This window comes from Talpa europaea (genome assembly GCF_964194135.1).
Source record: "Talpa europaea genome assembly, chromosome: 3".
NCBI lineage: Eukaryota > Metazoa > Chordata > Mammalia > Eulipotyphla > Talpidae > Talpa > Talpa europaea.
Window position 1 is genome coordinate 58331894 of NC_140069.1, and position 17298 is coordinate 58349191.

The 17298-nt window shown below is 41.0% G+C and overlaps 1 protein-coding gene across 1 annotated transcript in view; it reads left to right on the plus strand.

The window, feature by feature from the left end:
* Positions 1 to 11698: 11698 nt before the first annotated feature.
* TOX (thymocyte selection associated high mobility group box) overlaps positions 11699 to 17298 on the plus strand; it is a gene marked incomplete at both ends in the record, with an annotated part of 305768 nt that continues 300168 nt past the window's right edge. The window contains one exon of the mRNA XM_084230243.1: positions 11699 to 11800. Coding sequence (XP_084086369.1) covers positions 11699 to 11800 — 102 coding nt within the window. The remainder of the gene's footprint in view (positions 11801 to 17298) is intronic.

The following is a 17298-nucleotide window of genomic DNA, read 5'->3' on the forward strand; positions in this document are numbered from 1 at the left end:
TTGAATTCAGTGAGCTGTTGTGACAAATTAATGTAATTCAAGGAGAGGATCAAAAGAATCTTTAATTTATAGCAGTTGGTCAGAAGCACAGATGATAACCTGGATTTATGATTGGCTTCTGATTTATGTATGTGGGGGGGCAGGGGGAGAGATTATAAGACTGAACCCTTAACCTGTGGAATCTGACCTTTTCTTCTGGAAGGTAGCATCAGGATTACATTAATTGTAGGACACCCAGTTGATGACCAGTTGTTTTCTGGATGGAGGGGGAATCTTTCCTGCCTCAAACTGGAATTTGGTGGGCAGAACACAGAGGAAACAATATTAAAACCTTTTTGTTGTGATGGAGGAGAGGGGTTGGAGATGATAAATGTCCTTTAGGAAAAAATGTCAACAAATCATTAAAAAAATTGTCTTTGACTTCAAGGAACTAAATGTTTATTGTGGAAAATAGACACATAAATTATCTAAGAAAGTTGAAAAAATGAGAGGGCCTCCCCTTTGGTGCAGTGGTTGAGCGCTGGGCTGCGAAGCTGCCCGCAGCCTCTGCAGCACTGGTTCGATCCTCGGCCACCAGCAAGGGTCCCACATGGCGCAGTAGACCTCTCCTGCTGCGCCCACTGCTCCCCTCAGGAGTGTATTATGGTCCATCTACCTGTTCTGTTCCCCGCTCTGGCTCTGGTGAATTCTCTCACCCTCCTGCACTTCTGACTGTACCCAGTGCTTGTATAAATAAATAAATAAATCTTTTTTTAAAAAAAAAAGTTGAAAATGAGAGATGCTATGACAAAGCTGGAACATGACAGTTGGGAAGCTTTCCTGAAAAGAATGGTGACCTGGTGTCCAAAGTAAGACTGAAAGAGAATTAGCAACTCATCCTGCAAAGTCGAAGAGGAAAGCAAAAGAGCTGAGGAACCAACAAGATAAAAGACAGAGTATTAAACATGGCAGGATGAAAAGTAGTTTCTCAGGTATATGTTTTCTCCCAGCCTCTCAAATGTATTTTTGTATGTTTGTCTTCTGGAAAGAAAAATTTTAATTTTCTAAAAGTCAATTTATCATATTACATTTTGTTTCCTAAGGAAGTGTTGTGTCTACCAAGTCACAATTTTATCCTATAATTTTTTTTTTTTATATTTTTGAGATAGTTCTAACCCTTACAAGAAAGTCTGTGTTCTGTGCAGAAGTAACTTTTGTAAATGGCATGAAGTAAGTTTATTTTTGCATACAGATATCCAGTTATTTCAGCAGAAATAATTGACTGAAACTATCATTTTCCTATTGAACTACCATTGTTGAAAACCAATTGACCATCTATTTACTAGTCTGTTTCCTGATTTTCATTTGTTCATTTGATCTGTCTATTCTTATACCAATACCATGTGGCTTTCATATTGCAAAAAAAAAAAAAATATAGCTTTAGAGTAAAATTTACAGGCAAGTGGTGTAATTTTTCCAACTTTATTCTTTTTCAAAATTGTTTTGTTCATTCCCATTTGTGTAAAACTTTAAAAGAAGCTTAGTATATATGATAAAAATACCTTGAGAATTTTATTGGGATTTCATTGAATTTATAGATCATTTTGGACAGAATGATATTCTCTTTTTTTTCCTTTTTTAAGGTTTATTTTATTTTTATGCACACCAGAGCTGGGGTACAGTCCAGAGGTGCTGGGCTTGGGTAGGGGGTGGTGGTGGTGGTGGTGAGAGGATTCACCAGAGGCAGAAGGGAGCAGAACAGGCAGAATGACTGAAATACGCTGCTGAGGGGAGCAGCTGGTGAGTCAGGAGAGGTCTGCTGTGCCATGTAGGTAGTTCCCTGGCTGGGGATCTTCAAACCCATGCTACAGTGGCTGCGCTCAGCTTCATAGGTTGTGTCCCAACCCCTCGCACCACCAGGGAGGCCCCAGAATGATATTCTTGTTATGACCATATCCTCATGTTATGAATATGGTACATGTCTCCATTTATATAGGTCTGTATAAATTTCACTCAACATTGCTTCACAATTTTTAGTGCTCAGGTCTTGTGTGTTTTGTGGGGTCTGTGCTTATATATTTCATACTCCTGATGCTATTATAATTTTTTTATTTCCAACTGTTTGTAACTAACATATAGAATTATTTTTGCTTATTTACCATGTGTCTTATGTTCTTGTTAAACTCGTTTTTTTAGTTTAGTAACTTTTGGCAGTTATGTACACATTGAAACATGCATTTGCTATGTAACTTAGCAGTCACATCTTACACTTAACCAAAGTGGGGGTTGGAGGACATATGTCTAGACAAATACTTGCACGTGGATTTTCAGAGCAGCTTTATTAATTGTGGTTAAAACTGGAAGAAGCCCATATGACCACCAAGCAATGAATAGTTAAACAAAATTGTGATTAATTCATAATGAAATATTACTCCGTAATATAAAAGAACAAAGTACTAATAGACTAACAACAAGGATGAGTTTCAAATACATTATGATAATGGAAAGACATTAAACACAAAAGACAACATATTGAAAAAGTCCGTTTATTTGACATTTTGGGAAAAAAACAGGCAGAATCAAGGTCCAGGGCTTCTAAAAACTGGGTTGTGGCCAAGGAGGGGAGAATTGACTGCAAAATGGTAGAAGAACTTTTTGAATTGACAGAGTATTGTGTATATGATTATGGTAGTGGTTCCAAATGTATGCATTTCTCAAAACTAATCAAACTTTTCATTCAAAATTAGTGGATTTTACTATAGATGAATTATTTCTGGGTGGATTCGCTTCTAAAGTAATTATGGTGAATTTAAGGTACTACAAATGCAGGTCCAGAGTCCTTTATATGAGATCCCTCTGGCCAAATGTATTTTGAAATTCACCATTTTTGAATGTTTAAAAGCTTTTATGGTTTATTACATACCTCACCCTCCTGTAGGATTTGGGGTAGTGACCCATAATCAAACAGTAGCAAAATATATAGAATATTCACTGAGTAGTTTCAATAAATTCTATGAAGAGTCTCTTGTCAGTTTACATTAGATATTGGCCCTAGATTTAGATTAGATGTTGCCTCTGGTATCTAGACACACGCTGCCAAGTGTATAATGAAACAACTTCAGGCTTTCTGAGCTTTTTGAATTTCAGAATTGAGATGAAGAGGCTGTGGTCCTGGTTAAGCAGTTTGGTATTTGCTGTTATTTAAGATATGGAGGTTAGAGCTGAGGGGAGAGGCTTCAGATGGGAAAATACGAGGCTGAAAAGACAGGTAGATGACAAAGGGTCACAATGTGTAATTTAATATTTTTCTAGGTATTTTTTTTTTATCACAGTCACTAAAAAGGCAGACAGAGTAATAAAATCTCAGAAAAACTGGAACCTGTTCCAGTTTTAGTAACGAACTCCTGCAGTTGCTTATGGCATCATTTGATTTTAAAGATTTATTTATTTATGCATACAAGAACTGGGGTACAGGCCAGAGATGTGGGGGGCGGGGGGTGAGGGAGGTGAGAGGATTCACCAGAGACAGAGTGGGCGGCAGAACAGGTAGATTGACTGAAATACACTGGTGAGTGGAGCAGCAGGCGAGTCAGGAGAGGTCTGCTGCACCATGTGGGTCACCTCCCTGGCCGGCCAGGGAATCGAACTTATGCTGCAGTGGCTGCAGATAGCTTCATAGGTTGCATCTTAGCCCCTTACACCACCAGGGAGGTTATGGCATCATTTTTAAAATGGAAATAGTACATGGAAATCCCATTGTCCATAAAATATTATGATACAAATGTTTCAAAACCAAGAACTATCTAAAGCTCTTCCAAGTTTCCCTGACTTCAAGACACAGTTCCAGTTTCTGTGAATAGAACATAGAGATCTATATCTCCTCTCACTTCTCCTAGGCATGTATCCATCCACTACTCCAACTTCAGTACCAGGAAACTACAGCAAATGCCCAATTGCTTATTCTGATTAGTGGCAACCCTGTTTGTCTTTAAAGCCCCTTTAACCTTGTTTAAGCTCTTTCCTCTGCTTAGACACTGCTTTCCACTCATTCCCTGGCTAATTTCCTTTTCAGAGGTTGGAAATGTGCGCAGAGGTCACATAGAAAGCACCAGAGGATAAGGCAAGCCAGGGGATGGGGAAGGGGGAGGAGCAACCACAACTAGTACAGATGGTTACCAAGTGCACCTAACTTATAGAGGACGCTTCTTGTCACTTTATTTAAAAATGACTTTCAACCATAATACAAAGTAACATAGACAATACAGTATTTCTATAACTCTTCCCAACTTGTCTTAAGATAGTAAACATGTTTTTCATATTATGACTTCTTGATTTTTTTTTTAAGATTTATTTATTTTTATGCAAGAACCAGGGTACAGGCCAGATGCACAGGAGAGTGAGAAGATTCACCACACAGAGCGGGGAACAGAACAGGCAGACTGATGAAATACACTGCTGAGGGGAGCAGCGGGCAAGACAGGAGAGATCTGCTTCGCCATGTGGGATTCTCACCAGCAGGCCAGGATAGAACCCGCGCTGCAGAGGCCGCAGACAGCTTCACAGTGTAGTGCTCAACCGCCTGTGCCACCAGGGAGGCCCGACTTCTTGAATTTTTACCAATTGCTTCATAAATAAACTCTTCCTGAGACCAAGGCAAAATATGCTAGTTAAGTGTTTTCTTGAAGAGAGCATATTTTAAGGAATTGATAGGGATCATTAGTCCTATTCAAAGAGATCCTGTCCCTTCCCTCTAGGGGCTTATAATCAGCCTCAAACAGTTTAATACAGACAGAGGTATAGGAATTTAATTAGGAACAAAATGGAAACATTAAAGCAATACATGAATAGACAGGTAATTGCATTATGTAAAGGTCAAGAATAAGTGGATTTATAGTGGAAGGAAGCAGTGAGCGTGTAATCAAAGCAGGATCAGGAACCAAATATCTAAACTAGGCAGGATGAGGGTAAAGAGTCTCTTACCTAATCAACCCAGGAAGATATCATGGGAGGAGTAGGAATTCAGCAGTAAACATCAGTTTGAGTAGAAACTGGAGAGACTCTTGCTGTCATGAAAGTGTGTGAGTTTTGAATGAGTAAATTGAGGACTCACAGTAAAATATACTATTGTAAAGCAGGAGGCTTTCTTTCCATTCATCTTTGACTTTGAGATCATCCTAAAAGATCATCTTTCTCATGCGAGAATATCCTTTTTCAGAAGTTACATTCTAAAAATGTATCAAATGTTTTAATTCCCAGTTTCCTACCATATCTTAAAGTTTTCCAGCAAAATTAGGTATTTGCTCTCTTTCCTTGTAACCAAAGTCCCAAAGTCTTGCAGAAACTCAGAAAGTAACCTAATGTAAAAGAAGGCATTTTTAGACTTCAGAAAACTATGGGACACTCCTCACTTCACCGTCTGGATGAACTTCACTAATGCTAGCCAAAAATTATGAGGACAGAACTTGTGAATGATTAGAGCTAAGTATGAACCCTCTGCCTGCCGAATCTTCTATAAGGAAAGAGTATTTCAAGATGAGAGGGGTTGTCAACTTATGCTCCAATGACTTGACAAACTTTCATTGGGCACAGCAATTTTGAAGTCAGTTCTCTGGAGAGTCTGCATTCTCCTTCAGCAATACAGTTAGAATCACTGGGACAAAGTATTTTCATGTGTGACTAAATCTTCAGTGCTCTGGTATTATATCCAATTCCTCATGTCATATCTTCCGTGGAGGTGTTCTTTCCTTGTTTGTGAAAGAATTCTTGAGATACATGATTTGAAGATATTACATTGCCTCTCAGTACTGTTCTCTCTAGACAGGTCCTTTAATCTTTCTTAAAGGTCTTATTTTCCAATCCTTTAATCATCTATGTGGCTAAAAAAAACAAAACAAAACAAAAAAAACAACACTATGTTCCCATTATTCTTTGTCTCCCTCTGGACATAGGTGCTGACTAGTCTAAGTCCTGTGAGTTATATTTGTATTTTTCCACCAAGTACTACCTTTCCTGTTTAAATTGAAGTGTTGCCATTGACTCATCCCAGCTTTTTGAAAAACAACAATAAGACATAGCTATGAACAAGTTTCAATAGTGTACAAGGAAAGCAGAATTATCTTTCCTCTGTATAACTCCACTTCCATTTGAGTACATCTTCACTGGAAAACATGAGACTTGATTAAACTTCTTCACCAAAATAGCATTTATTAAGGCAAGAATATTAAGTCCGGTAGGCAAAATTATTGTTTCTTTTATCTCAGCAATTCTACAACTACTCACCTTCCAATTGACTTTTATAGAGTATTAGTTTGCACTAAAAAAAATTCATTTAATTGCATTGGAAAAACTTCCCTGCCATGCTCTAGGCCGATACGATATTGCAGCTGCTCCTATTTAAGGGATAATTGTAGCCTCACTCTTCCACAAGGAACTAATTCTGATTTTGAAAGGATTTGTCCTCACAGTTTATCCTGATGAGAGAGGACTGGATTATTGCCGTGTAAAATAGCTGAATAGTCCTATTATAGCTATTATGCCACAAATGTTGTATATTGTTGAAGATCAAAGTACTGTACTACACTCAATGGTGAGATGTACAAGCACAGCACACTTCCCATATTATGTAAAAAATACTGCATTTTATGAGTCATTTAGTACCATGTGAGGTATCTGTGGACCCTATATCATTTCCTTCAAACTTTCCTCATCATTCTGAAATCCTTTATTTTCTGGTTGAAAGACTTACAATCTAGTCATTTCTCACTAGTCTCCTCAGGAAATAAACTTCGGTACTCTGTGTTCTTTCATTGCATTATATTACATACTGCATATCATTCTATTTTACATTTAAATTACTTTAGAAAAATATGAAGTAACTCTGGACAACAGCAAATTCTAAGTGGAAGGTTGAGAAAATGTAAACATTTCCCATCAAAACCATTAATGATGTTTCTCAAGCCTTAAAATGTATAAGACTCAGTGTTGATAGGGCTTCACAAAAACAAAGATAGCCATTTTATCTGACCTTGTTAGAAAGGTAAATATATAAACATGTGCATAACTAGATGCCTTATAATATTGGGGTGGCCGATATGAGGTGCTAAATGAATGATACTTAAAAAGTGATGCAGTCATCTCTAGGAGAGTTTGAGGTAGCTGCTATTCCTGAAAACTTCACCCTTAAAATAGAAGAGGCCAGTGAAGCACTGAGTACTCATTTAGTTATAAAAATTGGCATGATTTGATTTTACTATCAATATTTGGCATTTCATAAAATCCAACTCTATGATGTTCCATTCTCATTGTCCATACAGAAGTTTCTGTCCTTAAAGAAAAACTTACTTTGAATGCAACAAAAATGCCCCTCAGGTAGTGCCATCTTTTGGCACTTGGTAAAATGATTTTTAGAAGATTCTCATTAATCGTGGATAGGATTAACAGTCTATTTTCCCTAAAGTAACACATTCTGTATGTAATTTGGAGCTATTACTGCAAAATTTAGGACTTGTTTACACAGTACAAAGAATCAGTAAACATAAAATGTGGTGAATGAAAATAACTGCAAATTTAAAAATACAACAATTTATGAAACTCTAATTTAAATGAAGGCTGGTAATGTTGAGGGAACCAAATGAAAAGCTAAGTGTGGTTTGTAACTGCTGGGTTTCCAATATAATTTATAAAGTAAAAGCGACAGTGAAATTAAATAAAATTACATATAAAACTTTAGAACCAGGTCTAGGACATAGTAGGTGCTAAATAAAGTTTAAAAATATAATAAATATTATAACATTAATACTAGTAGGAAAATATTTGATGCTTGGACAATTTCTGGTAATTAGCATACAGAAAGGTTCTAGTTCAAGATGACCAAATTATAATCTGGATCTACACAAAAATGTATGCATGCTTAGTAAGAGGGAGTAAACTGTCCAGCTCAATCACTAAAAGGGCAGTGAAGATGATGGTGTCCTGGGTGTGGGGGTCCTCATTGTTTTCTTGTGAAGTCCAACACAAAATGACAATCCAGGTATCAAATTTTATTTCTAAAATTTTGTTTTTTTTTTAACATTCCCTTTGTGACCATCTTATCTTTCCTTATAGACCAGTCATTCTCAATCTTGCCTGAAAGTTAAAACCATTGGAGAGCTTTTAAAAATATCTATGCCCAGGCCTATCCTAAATGAATTGAATCAGAATAGATGGGGGAGGGACCCAGGAATAAATATTTTAATAAAATCTACTCAAGAACACTATAAACTCATTTAAAACAAAAACTGTCTTAAGTTATTTGTCTTTATCCATCAACCTACACACAACACATAGTAGTCCTGTCCTGCTCACATGTCTGCGTTGAATAATACACAAATGAATGAATGGATGGATCGGAAAATAAATGAATATATTTACTCATGACATGGCATTGAATGTCCTAGAAATTGAAAAGTAATACAATGCCTTTTTTACTATTTTATCTTCCAAACGAATAAGATTTACTCAGAGATATATTCAACCTTCCTTAAGTTTCGCTCGGTAGAGGTACATGCTCACTCAATATGCATATACCCATTCAGTGACAGGGCTTGGGTGGAGCAACATAGGACAGCATTTGTTCAGATTACAACCTTCGTGGTCTCCTCTGTGTGTGTGATTGCAGTTAAGAGCCTGTTTATCAGCAGTTCACTTCCCCACCTCTCACATCAAGCCATAACAAATATATCACATTGACTTTACATACTCCCCGTGGAAGAAATCAGGCTGTCCAATAAGTAGAGAGACATCAGTTTCCATCCAATTTTGGGTTTCCTCACAGAGGAAAGTGGTAAGTCTGTGGAACAAAGTGGAGGCATCATCATTTTCCACTGAGACATAAAGATGTGTTCATAAGGATACTGTTCCCACTTTAAAATATTTCATTTTTCTCACATTTACAGGGTCATCAAAAAGAAATCAATTGTGAACTCTAAGGAAGTTTTTAAAAAACTGAATTTGAGGGCCTCCCTGGTGGTGCAGGGGGTTGAGCGTTGTGCTGTATTGCTGTCTGTGGCCTTTATGGTGGGAGTTCAATTCCTGGCAGGGAGCAACCTACCTCTACCGAGCGAAACTTAAGGAAGGTTGAATATATCTCTGAGTAAATCTTATTCATTTGGAAGATAAAATAGTAAAAAAGGCATTGTATTACTTTTCAATTTCTAGGACATTCAACGCCATGTCATGAGTAAAGACAGGCAGACCTCTCCTGTCTTGCCAGCTGCTCCCCTCAGCATTATGTTTCGGTACATCTGCCTGTTCTGCTTCCCACTCTCTCTGGTGAATCTTCTCCTCCCCATGACTCTAGCCTGTACCTCACTTCTAAAAAAAAAAAAAAAAAAAACCAGAAACAAAAACTGAATTTGAAATGATTTAATAACTTGGTCATTTTGGATTAATGATAAAAGGTTTAAGCTTAGAAATGTTTAATGTAAATCTAGAATATCTAGAATTTTTTTTTGTAATTGTGGACAGAAACCAAAAGGTGTATTTTAGCATGTACAATGAAATTTGGAAAATTGATGCTATAAACCATAAAATATCATTTAAATTTCATTTTAAAGACCTTTATTGTGTGGAAGAACTTATTTTCTACTTCTTTTATTTTGTGCCTTGATGGATCTGTGAACAGGGAGGTTCTTCTCAATCAATGGATAGAAATTCTGTTTTCATTGCTTCCTCTCCCTACACTAAGCTGAGGTAGGAAAAGAAGCTGGGGTTTTGCTATTTATAACAATAATGAAGGTAAGAAAGAAAACAATGGCTTGAGAGAAAAAATATGTGAAGTGTACAAAGCAGGGCTAAACAAAAGGTTTCTAAAGGAAACATGTATAATGACCCAATCACGTAAATTTTATCATTTTTATATTGTCTTCATAGATTTTTTTCAGACTTTTCTGCTTGTATGTGACTAGTGCTCTCAATTGCAGAAGTTGGAAAGTAGCTATGGGAAAGTTACACAGAGAACTTGGCAATCAACATGCCCTAGAAGACCGTGTGGGGTGGCAAAAATGGTATTAGCCATCCTCCTTTGCGCCAGAAACAAGTGGAACAGAGGAAGTTCTTCCAGACTCTTTTGCAGGGTTTCAGGCTTTATTGTGCTGGGTTGCTCTATCCTGGGAAAGTATCACCCACTCCTGCGTGGACTTCCTACCAAGGACAGAGACCCCGAAATAAATCCGTTGGGCAGCAGCCAAGACACCTCAAAGTTTCTCAACCAAAGAGAGAGAAGTTGCACGTTTCCGGCTTTGACAGGTAAGCAGGGAAAACTTGATTGGTGATTTCCTATCCCACTTACCGACTACAGAAATGGGAAAGCGGATTCCAAGTCTTCTGTGGATCGTCAAGAGCATTACTGGGCTTCCAACTATAAAGACACAAGAATCCCAAAAGGGACAGCTAGCAAGCCCACGTGTTATTCCTGCAGCTGATAAGTGTTTCATATTTATCCTTTGAATTACTCCTGTGATCTTTTACGTGTCCTTAAGGCAGCTTTAGCCTTCGCAAACCACCCAGAGGGGCACGGATCACGGGGAGGTGAAAGCTGGAGCCCGGAATGAGCAACAGAAGCGGGGGCAACTCTTGCAGCCCATCCACACCCTGCAGTCTCTCTCCTCGGGTGTCTGGGACAGTCGCCCAGTCACAGCGCACAGAAGGTTCGCTCTCCTAGAAGGTTCCCAGCCCCCCGGGGAGGCGCTGCGTGCAACAGTCAACTCTACCGAGGGCAGGGAGCAGGCGTGGGGGGTACACAGACCGGAGTAGGGACAGCCTCCCACCCGGAGGAGGGAACGCAGAGAAAGGGGTGGGGACCGCCGCAGAGCCGGGTGGCGGGAGAGGGGTGGGGCCGGGGAGGACCCGGGGGCGGGGCTGCGGGGCTGCGGGGCTGGGCGCGTCACAGCGCCCCCTTGCTGCGCGCTCCCCGCCGTGCTCGGAGGCTGCCGGCGGCTCGGGTTCCAGCCCCTTTGTGTGCGCTGCACTGGCCCTAAGGAGCGGGGCTCCCGCACGGCGCCGGCTCCCCGGGGTCCAGCGTCCTCGTCCCGGGCTGGGCCTGGTTCTCCTGCTCTTCTCCTCCCTCCTCCGGCCTCTGGCCCCTGGCCCGGAGCAGCAGCCATTGGGCCGCGAGCAGCCCGCGTCCTGCAGCACCCCCTACCCCGCCCGGCCCGGAGAGCTCAGCCGCCCCCTCCCGTTCTGTCCCCCACTTCACCCCCCCCCACGCCCCGCCACCATCCCAGCCTCCAAAGTGGAGAAAATAAACTAAAAGCAGAGCAACTCAGAGACTCCAATAAAACGCCCAGTACCTAGAGCCCGAGCGCGAGCGCGTGTGCCGGGCGGCAAGGGGCGCGGGAGGCGGGGATGGGGGGGCGGGTGGGGGGACAATGAGCGCATGAAGTTACCTGCCCGGCGGCGGCGGGGCCGGGAGGCGGCGGCGGAGCAGGCAGCGCGCTGGGCGCCGACGGGTGCGCGCCGCGGCTTGGGGGAGAGTTGAGCGCTTTCCCCCCGCTTTTTTTTTTCTTTTTTTTTTTTTTTCTCCTCTTCTTCTTAAACAAACCACAAACGGATGTGAGGGAAGGAAGGTGTTTCTTTTACTCCTGAGTCCAGACACCTCTCTCTGTTCCGTCTAAGCTTGTTTTGCTGAACACTTTTTTTTAAAAAAAGGAAAAGAAAAGGAGTTGCTTGATGTGAGAGTGAAATGGACGTAAGATTTTATCCACCTCCAGCCCAGCCCGCCGCTGCGCCCGACGCTCCCTGTCTGGGACCTTCTCCCTGCCTGGACCCCTACTATTGCAACAAGGTGAACGCTCTGCTTTTGTTTCCACGGTGTTCTCGCTGCTTGGTCCCGGGAGGGGGGCGGCGGCCGGGCCAGCGCGGCGGCGGGAGCCGGTCGGCGGAGGCCAGTCCCGCGCTCGGCTCGCAGCCCGCTGCAGTCCTCCGTGCGCTTGGGTAGTAAATATTGTGGAGCAGCTCCGGGGGTTTGCCAAACACCGCGATTGTGCGGAAAGTGACACGATTTGCTCGGATTTTTCCCTTCCTGCTGTTCGCGACTAAGGATCCCTGCCTAGGTTTGCCGGGGGGCGTTAAAAAAAAAAAATTAAGAGAAAACCACGGAATACTTTGGGGGTGTGTCTGGGGTCCGGGAACAGAGGCAGAGAATAGGAGAATTCAGTTTATTTTCCAGTTTCCCTTCTCCCGCCCTCCCTCTCACGGGCATCGGGGGCTCGTGGCACCGCTTTCCTGCCCGGGATTAGTTGCCAAGGGAGCAGCCGGGTGTCGGGGTGCCGAGACCCGGGAGACGCCTCCCCCCCTCCCCCCCCCCGCCAGGAAAATTGCTCCACAACTCTTTTGTTTTCCAAAACCCGTGTGGGCGGCCGGGCGCAGTGTTCGGACAGTGTTCGGTCTGCGGTTCAGGGTGCAGCGGGGTAACCGGGTTTGGGGGACAGCTCCTGTTTGGGAGGTGCGCGGGGAACTGCAAGTTAGTTAGGAGCGGTGAGAGCTCTTAGCGCTCACGTCCAAAGCTCTCGCACTCAGCACCGGGCTGAAGCAGGGGTCCAGGCTGGGCGGTGTTGATACCCCGGTGACCCTAGGTGCTAAGGCCGCAAGGATACCGAGGCGAGGCTGATGGAGCGGGTGGCCCGAGGTGGGAGTGCCGGCTGAGGCTACTGCGGTCCACTCGTCCCAAGGATATGGAGTAGTTAGGGAGTACTTAGGGAGGGAGTTTTCTTTGGGCTTTTGGAACTTTCAGCGCCAAGAGGAAGGACTGGAGGTTACTGACCTCCGAGAGTGCAGCCACAGGGCCAAAACCGTTCCCGCCTCGGGCTTATTGGACTTGTCTGCAGTCCCGCCGGGGGAGAATTGAGTTCTCAGAAATGCCGGGCTAGCCATTTAGACAAGCTCCCGCTTCGTGGTAAACCTGCCTGATAACTTACAGCCCCTGCAAGCAATTCCTGGTCGGCCCCTCTGTGAATTCCACTGGATAAATCGTTGGGACTTCTACCTAACATTTGCCTAGTGGCAAGTTATCATCAAACAGTTGTGTGTGTGTGTGTGTGTGTGTGTGTGTGTGTGTTTTAAACGTGATACAGAGGTATTTAGCGCGCTGCATTCTCAGCCCCCCAGGCTCCCCACCATGCAACCGACTCGCAGTTATGAGCTTTGGTCAATTGGGACACACACTCACACACACACACACACACACACTCTCTCTCTCTCTCACTCACACACACACACACACACAGAGCTGAGAGTTAAGTGAACCTTAGATCACCCGGTGGAGAAGCTCCTCGATGCTGTGTTAAGAGCCAAATAAAAGGGATGCGCTGTGTACCCATGATGTTTAGGCAAGTTTAAATAGAGGGAAATCTAGTCTCGTGCAAGTCTGAAAGGCTTTTCTTCACGCAGGGAGACCTTTAGCTAGGGGCAAGTTGGAAGATACTGGTAACTTTGGCAAGAGAAGTTTGCGGGATGAAGTTTCATTATTTGTTTGGTAACACAGCTCTTTTATTTCAAAATCTGGTTTTTGCCTTATTTTATATTTGTAACATTTTATTTTGAGTATAACATTAATGTTAATGTTAATAATAATAATAATAAAGTAAAACCCTGTCTTGTAGACTAAAGACATTTCACCATAGTAATCAGAACCAAAAGGTCAGAACTATTTTGGCAGTGAAACAGGACACATTTTATTAAAAATTTTAGTGATTTTTAGGCTCCAAAAATTATGACTTGGATGCACATTTCACTCACCATTCTTGTGTAGGGTCAGATTTAATTTATAAGTTAAACGTTTTGGAAAATCAAGAATTACTTTAATATATTAAATCATTTTCCAATTAAGTGCTTTAAAAAATTTTAGTGGGTTGTGCTGTGAATTGAATAAATTAATTTAGAAAAACTTCAGAATTTCTGTACTAGCTCATGAAGTTCCTTTTAAGTCACCCAGTGTATGAGGAGCAAACTGTTCTTTTTAAATGCAAATTAGCCACCCTTTCTATAGACTTAGTTGCAAGTCTTCTATTTAACTTACCCAGGGAATAATGGATTTTTAAAGATGCAAAGTCATCAGATATTCTTCTAGCAGTAGGAAGAGACTTCATGGAAATGTTTCTTGCAGGATGCCTTCTCCTACCCTTCTCTATGTAAGAATCTATCAGATATATTTGCCACTATCCTTCATGATATTGAATGTACTGGGTAGGTCTGTTAGGCCTCAGGAAACCCAGGCACTCATTTTTCTCCTTTATCACAATTCAAGTTGGTACAAAATTTCTGTCCAGCTCCACTATTTTAGAATGTTGTTAACTAGCATTCAATTTCACAATGACTCAAGTGGATTGCAGGGATATGGAAGACACGCAGAAGTTGGGAAAAGGTGGAATAAGAACTTGTATCTACATTTAATGAAAATAAGTTGGCTCAGACTTCCCCCCAAAGAGACAAGACTGTAAAGAAAACCTTGTCTCTTTCAGAAGTGTGATGAATATGTAGTTTATTACAAAAGCAATCCCTTGGTCAGGTTATGTGTTTTTAATGGGATGATAAGATCATAAATTACTAATTATCTTTATTTTAAATCTGTCAACACTATACTAGTTAAAGTTGGTGTGCTAAATCCCAGCGGGATCAGTATATTTCTGTACTTCAGTATCACACTGTTGTAACTAGAGTTTCCCCCAATGACATTTTTTTTCAATGTCAGAAGAGACCCACATGGAGAAAATGAATATCCTCTTCCTGAGGCTTTTCTAGACTAAAATGTGGTTGTTTTACTCTGCTGACACTTCCCAGCACCGCTGCTCTATAGATTGCCATAAGACTGCTTACATTTTTCAGTCAATACATTCCATAGGAGGAATTTGGGGGAAACAGTTTAATCTAGTATTGCTCGGTTGTAAGAGCATATTACATTATAAGCACATCACTATGCAATCTGGCCTCCATTTTCATATAGCCCATTTCGGGAGAAAGTGAGAACAATGTGAATGATGTGGGCTATGGCAACTGTGCGAGGCATCTCTTATACAAACAGCCAGAACGGATGGCATGCTGTTGTATATAGGTCAGCCTTTGAAATAGCAGTATAGTTCATAGACCGGACAGAACATGTAGGCTGGAAGTGACAGTGTTCAGAAATGTAAAAGCATGTTATATTTCAGATATTGAGAGATGGATACCATAGTCCAGTTTCATCCAATTAAGACTATTTTAAGTAACATTGTATCCCTTAATTGAACTGCATGTTACCAAAGGAAATTGGATTAGAGGAGCTCACAATTGGAGTTCAGTAGTAAAATATAGTCCTATTTTTTGTCCTACTTAAAAGATGTCAGAGCATCAGTTTAAATATATACCTACAGAGTAATAACAGCTTCTTTCAGTTTCTTAGTGCAGTGTCATTTCTAAAGATTGTTTTCACTGATTTTATGCTAAATTGGGACAAAGAAGTGGCATTTTTTCATTTTTACATGATGTGATGTGTTCAGTTATTGCTCAGTATCTGCCCACATAAAGAGTAGTAATACAATTATGTTATGACATGGCTAATGACAGGGATGCTGACCTCTGCCAGCAGTGGGAGAGGAAATAATGGTCTTTACTATTATCCGTGGTTGCTTTTGTGGAAAAAGTCCTGAATCTCTCTTTGGTTGACTTAGAAACAGGGATGTCCGAAGCACAAACCCATATTTAGTACTAGTTTTAGTTTTATACCAAGTAAAGAATAACGGGCATTTGGAATATTCAGCTTTTGTCATTGAAATGGGGAAGGACACTAAGTAATCTTTTCATATAAACACAGGAAGAAAAACCCATTTGTGAGGCTGCTTTAAAATGTCAGGGCTTACATTCAACATTTGATAACTTTGGAGAAAAATAAGATTCATTATTGTCTTTAAAAATCTCCTTTGAGCTTATTTTCCCATCTAGAGTACATTGTGTATTGTACCCGAATGTGGTAAAACCCCTCATGTTTACAATACAGGGCTTGCAAGCACATTAAGATGGAGTCATTTCCTATTTTAATTAATAAATGTAAGAAAATGGATGTGGATGGGAGGAGTGGCTGGCAGGAGGAGGAGCAGGAGGAGGAGAAAGGGGAGGGGTATAAGCAATTTAGAGCATCATGCTTGATTAATTTTCTATCCAACTCCATAACTTCTAGGACTTTGGGAAATTCATAGTTGATACTTTGAACATTGTCAGTGTAATTAAAACTCCCCTGAGAGATTTATTAGCTGGCATCTTTCAGAAGTTTGAGGTCTTTTAATATGTTTTAAGTAAATTTATAGGTAAGAAAGAGCATAAACCAAGCAATCATGGCTTTGGACACTGTATCAGATATCACAGAGAAATCTCAAATATAACTATCTTGACTTTGTGGGCTATTGCAGTGTTACCCATTTCAATTTTAAATGCAAAAAAAAATTATAGTTATGAGGTTTGGAGAGATCTGATGTTTTTATCAAAGCTTACATGGTTTAGTATTCTCACATTATCGTACATCTTGAAAATTACTGAATGATGATATCGAGGGGAATTTTGATATTGTGCTTAGTAGAAAAACACATATTCAATTATTTAATTAATTGCTTATTGTATTTTTTATAGTAATGTGATTGCAAGGGGATTAATAACAGGGCGAGAAATAGGGCCCTTGTGCCTGTGAGAAATAGGGGAAAATACCAACCTTGTCAATGCCTTCCTTGGTACCAAAACCAAGTCTCAAATATTGATTTTGGTTTGTGGGACTGTTTCTTGTGGTTTTGTTTGTTTGTTTATGTTTTTGTTTGTTTCTTTGTTTTGTGATAGGCTTAATTCAAGAGAGGGGTAGTTTAGAGAACTGGAGGGAAAATCTTATTTCTGCTATGGAGGATGATGTTTGCTAGTGCTTTCCAACACTCTGTGAGGATACTAGGAAGCTGAAAAGACACTGGGGATATTCCTCAACTACTGGTGATCCCTTCTATCCTGATTGAAACCTGTTCTCAGCAGCAGCAGATCTGTCAGTATGCCCAGTGCCTCTCCCTTCCCTCCACCTCTTTCCCAAACACCCCCAATCCTGAAGGATACTCAGCCTGGTTTTTCTCCCCTCCAATGTTACTCAGAGTCTGGGAGATAATTTCTAATCTGAATTCTCCTCTCACTCCCCAAGTACTTGACCATCATGGTTGCCTCTGTGCCCACCATCACTGTTGTCATAACCATAGTGATAGATCCCCTCTGTCTTCAGTTCCTGACCTGATTACTTGGTTAATTGGAGTCTGACTAAAAAATCGGATTTAATGCTGAGAGAAG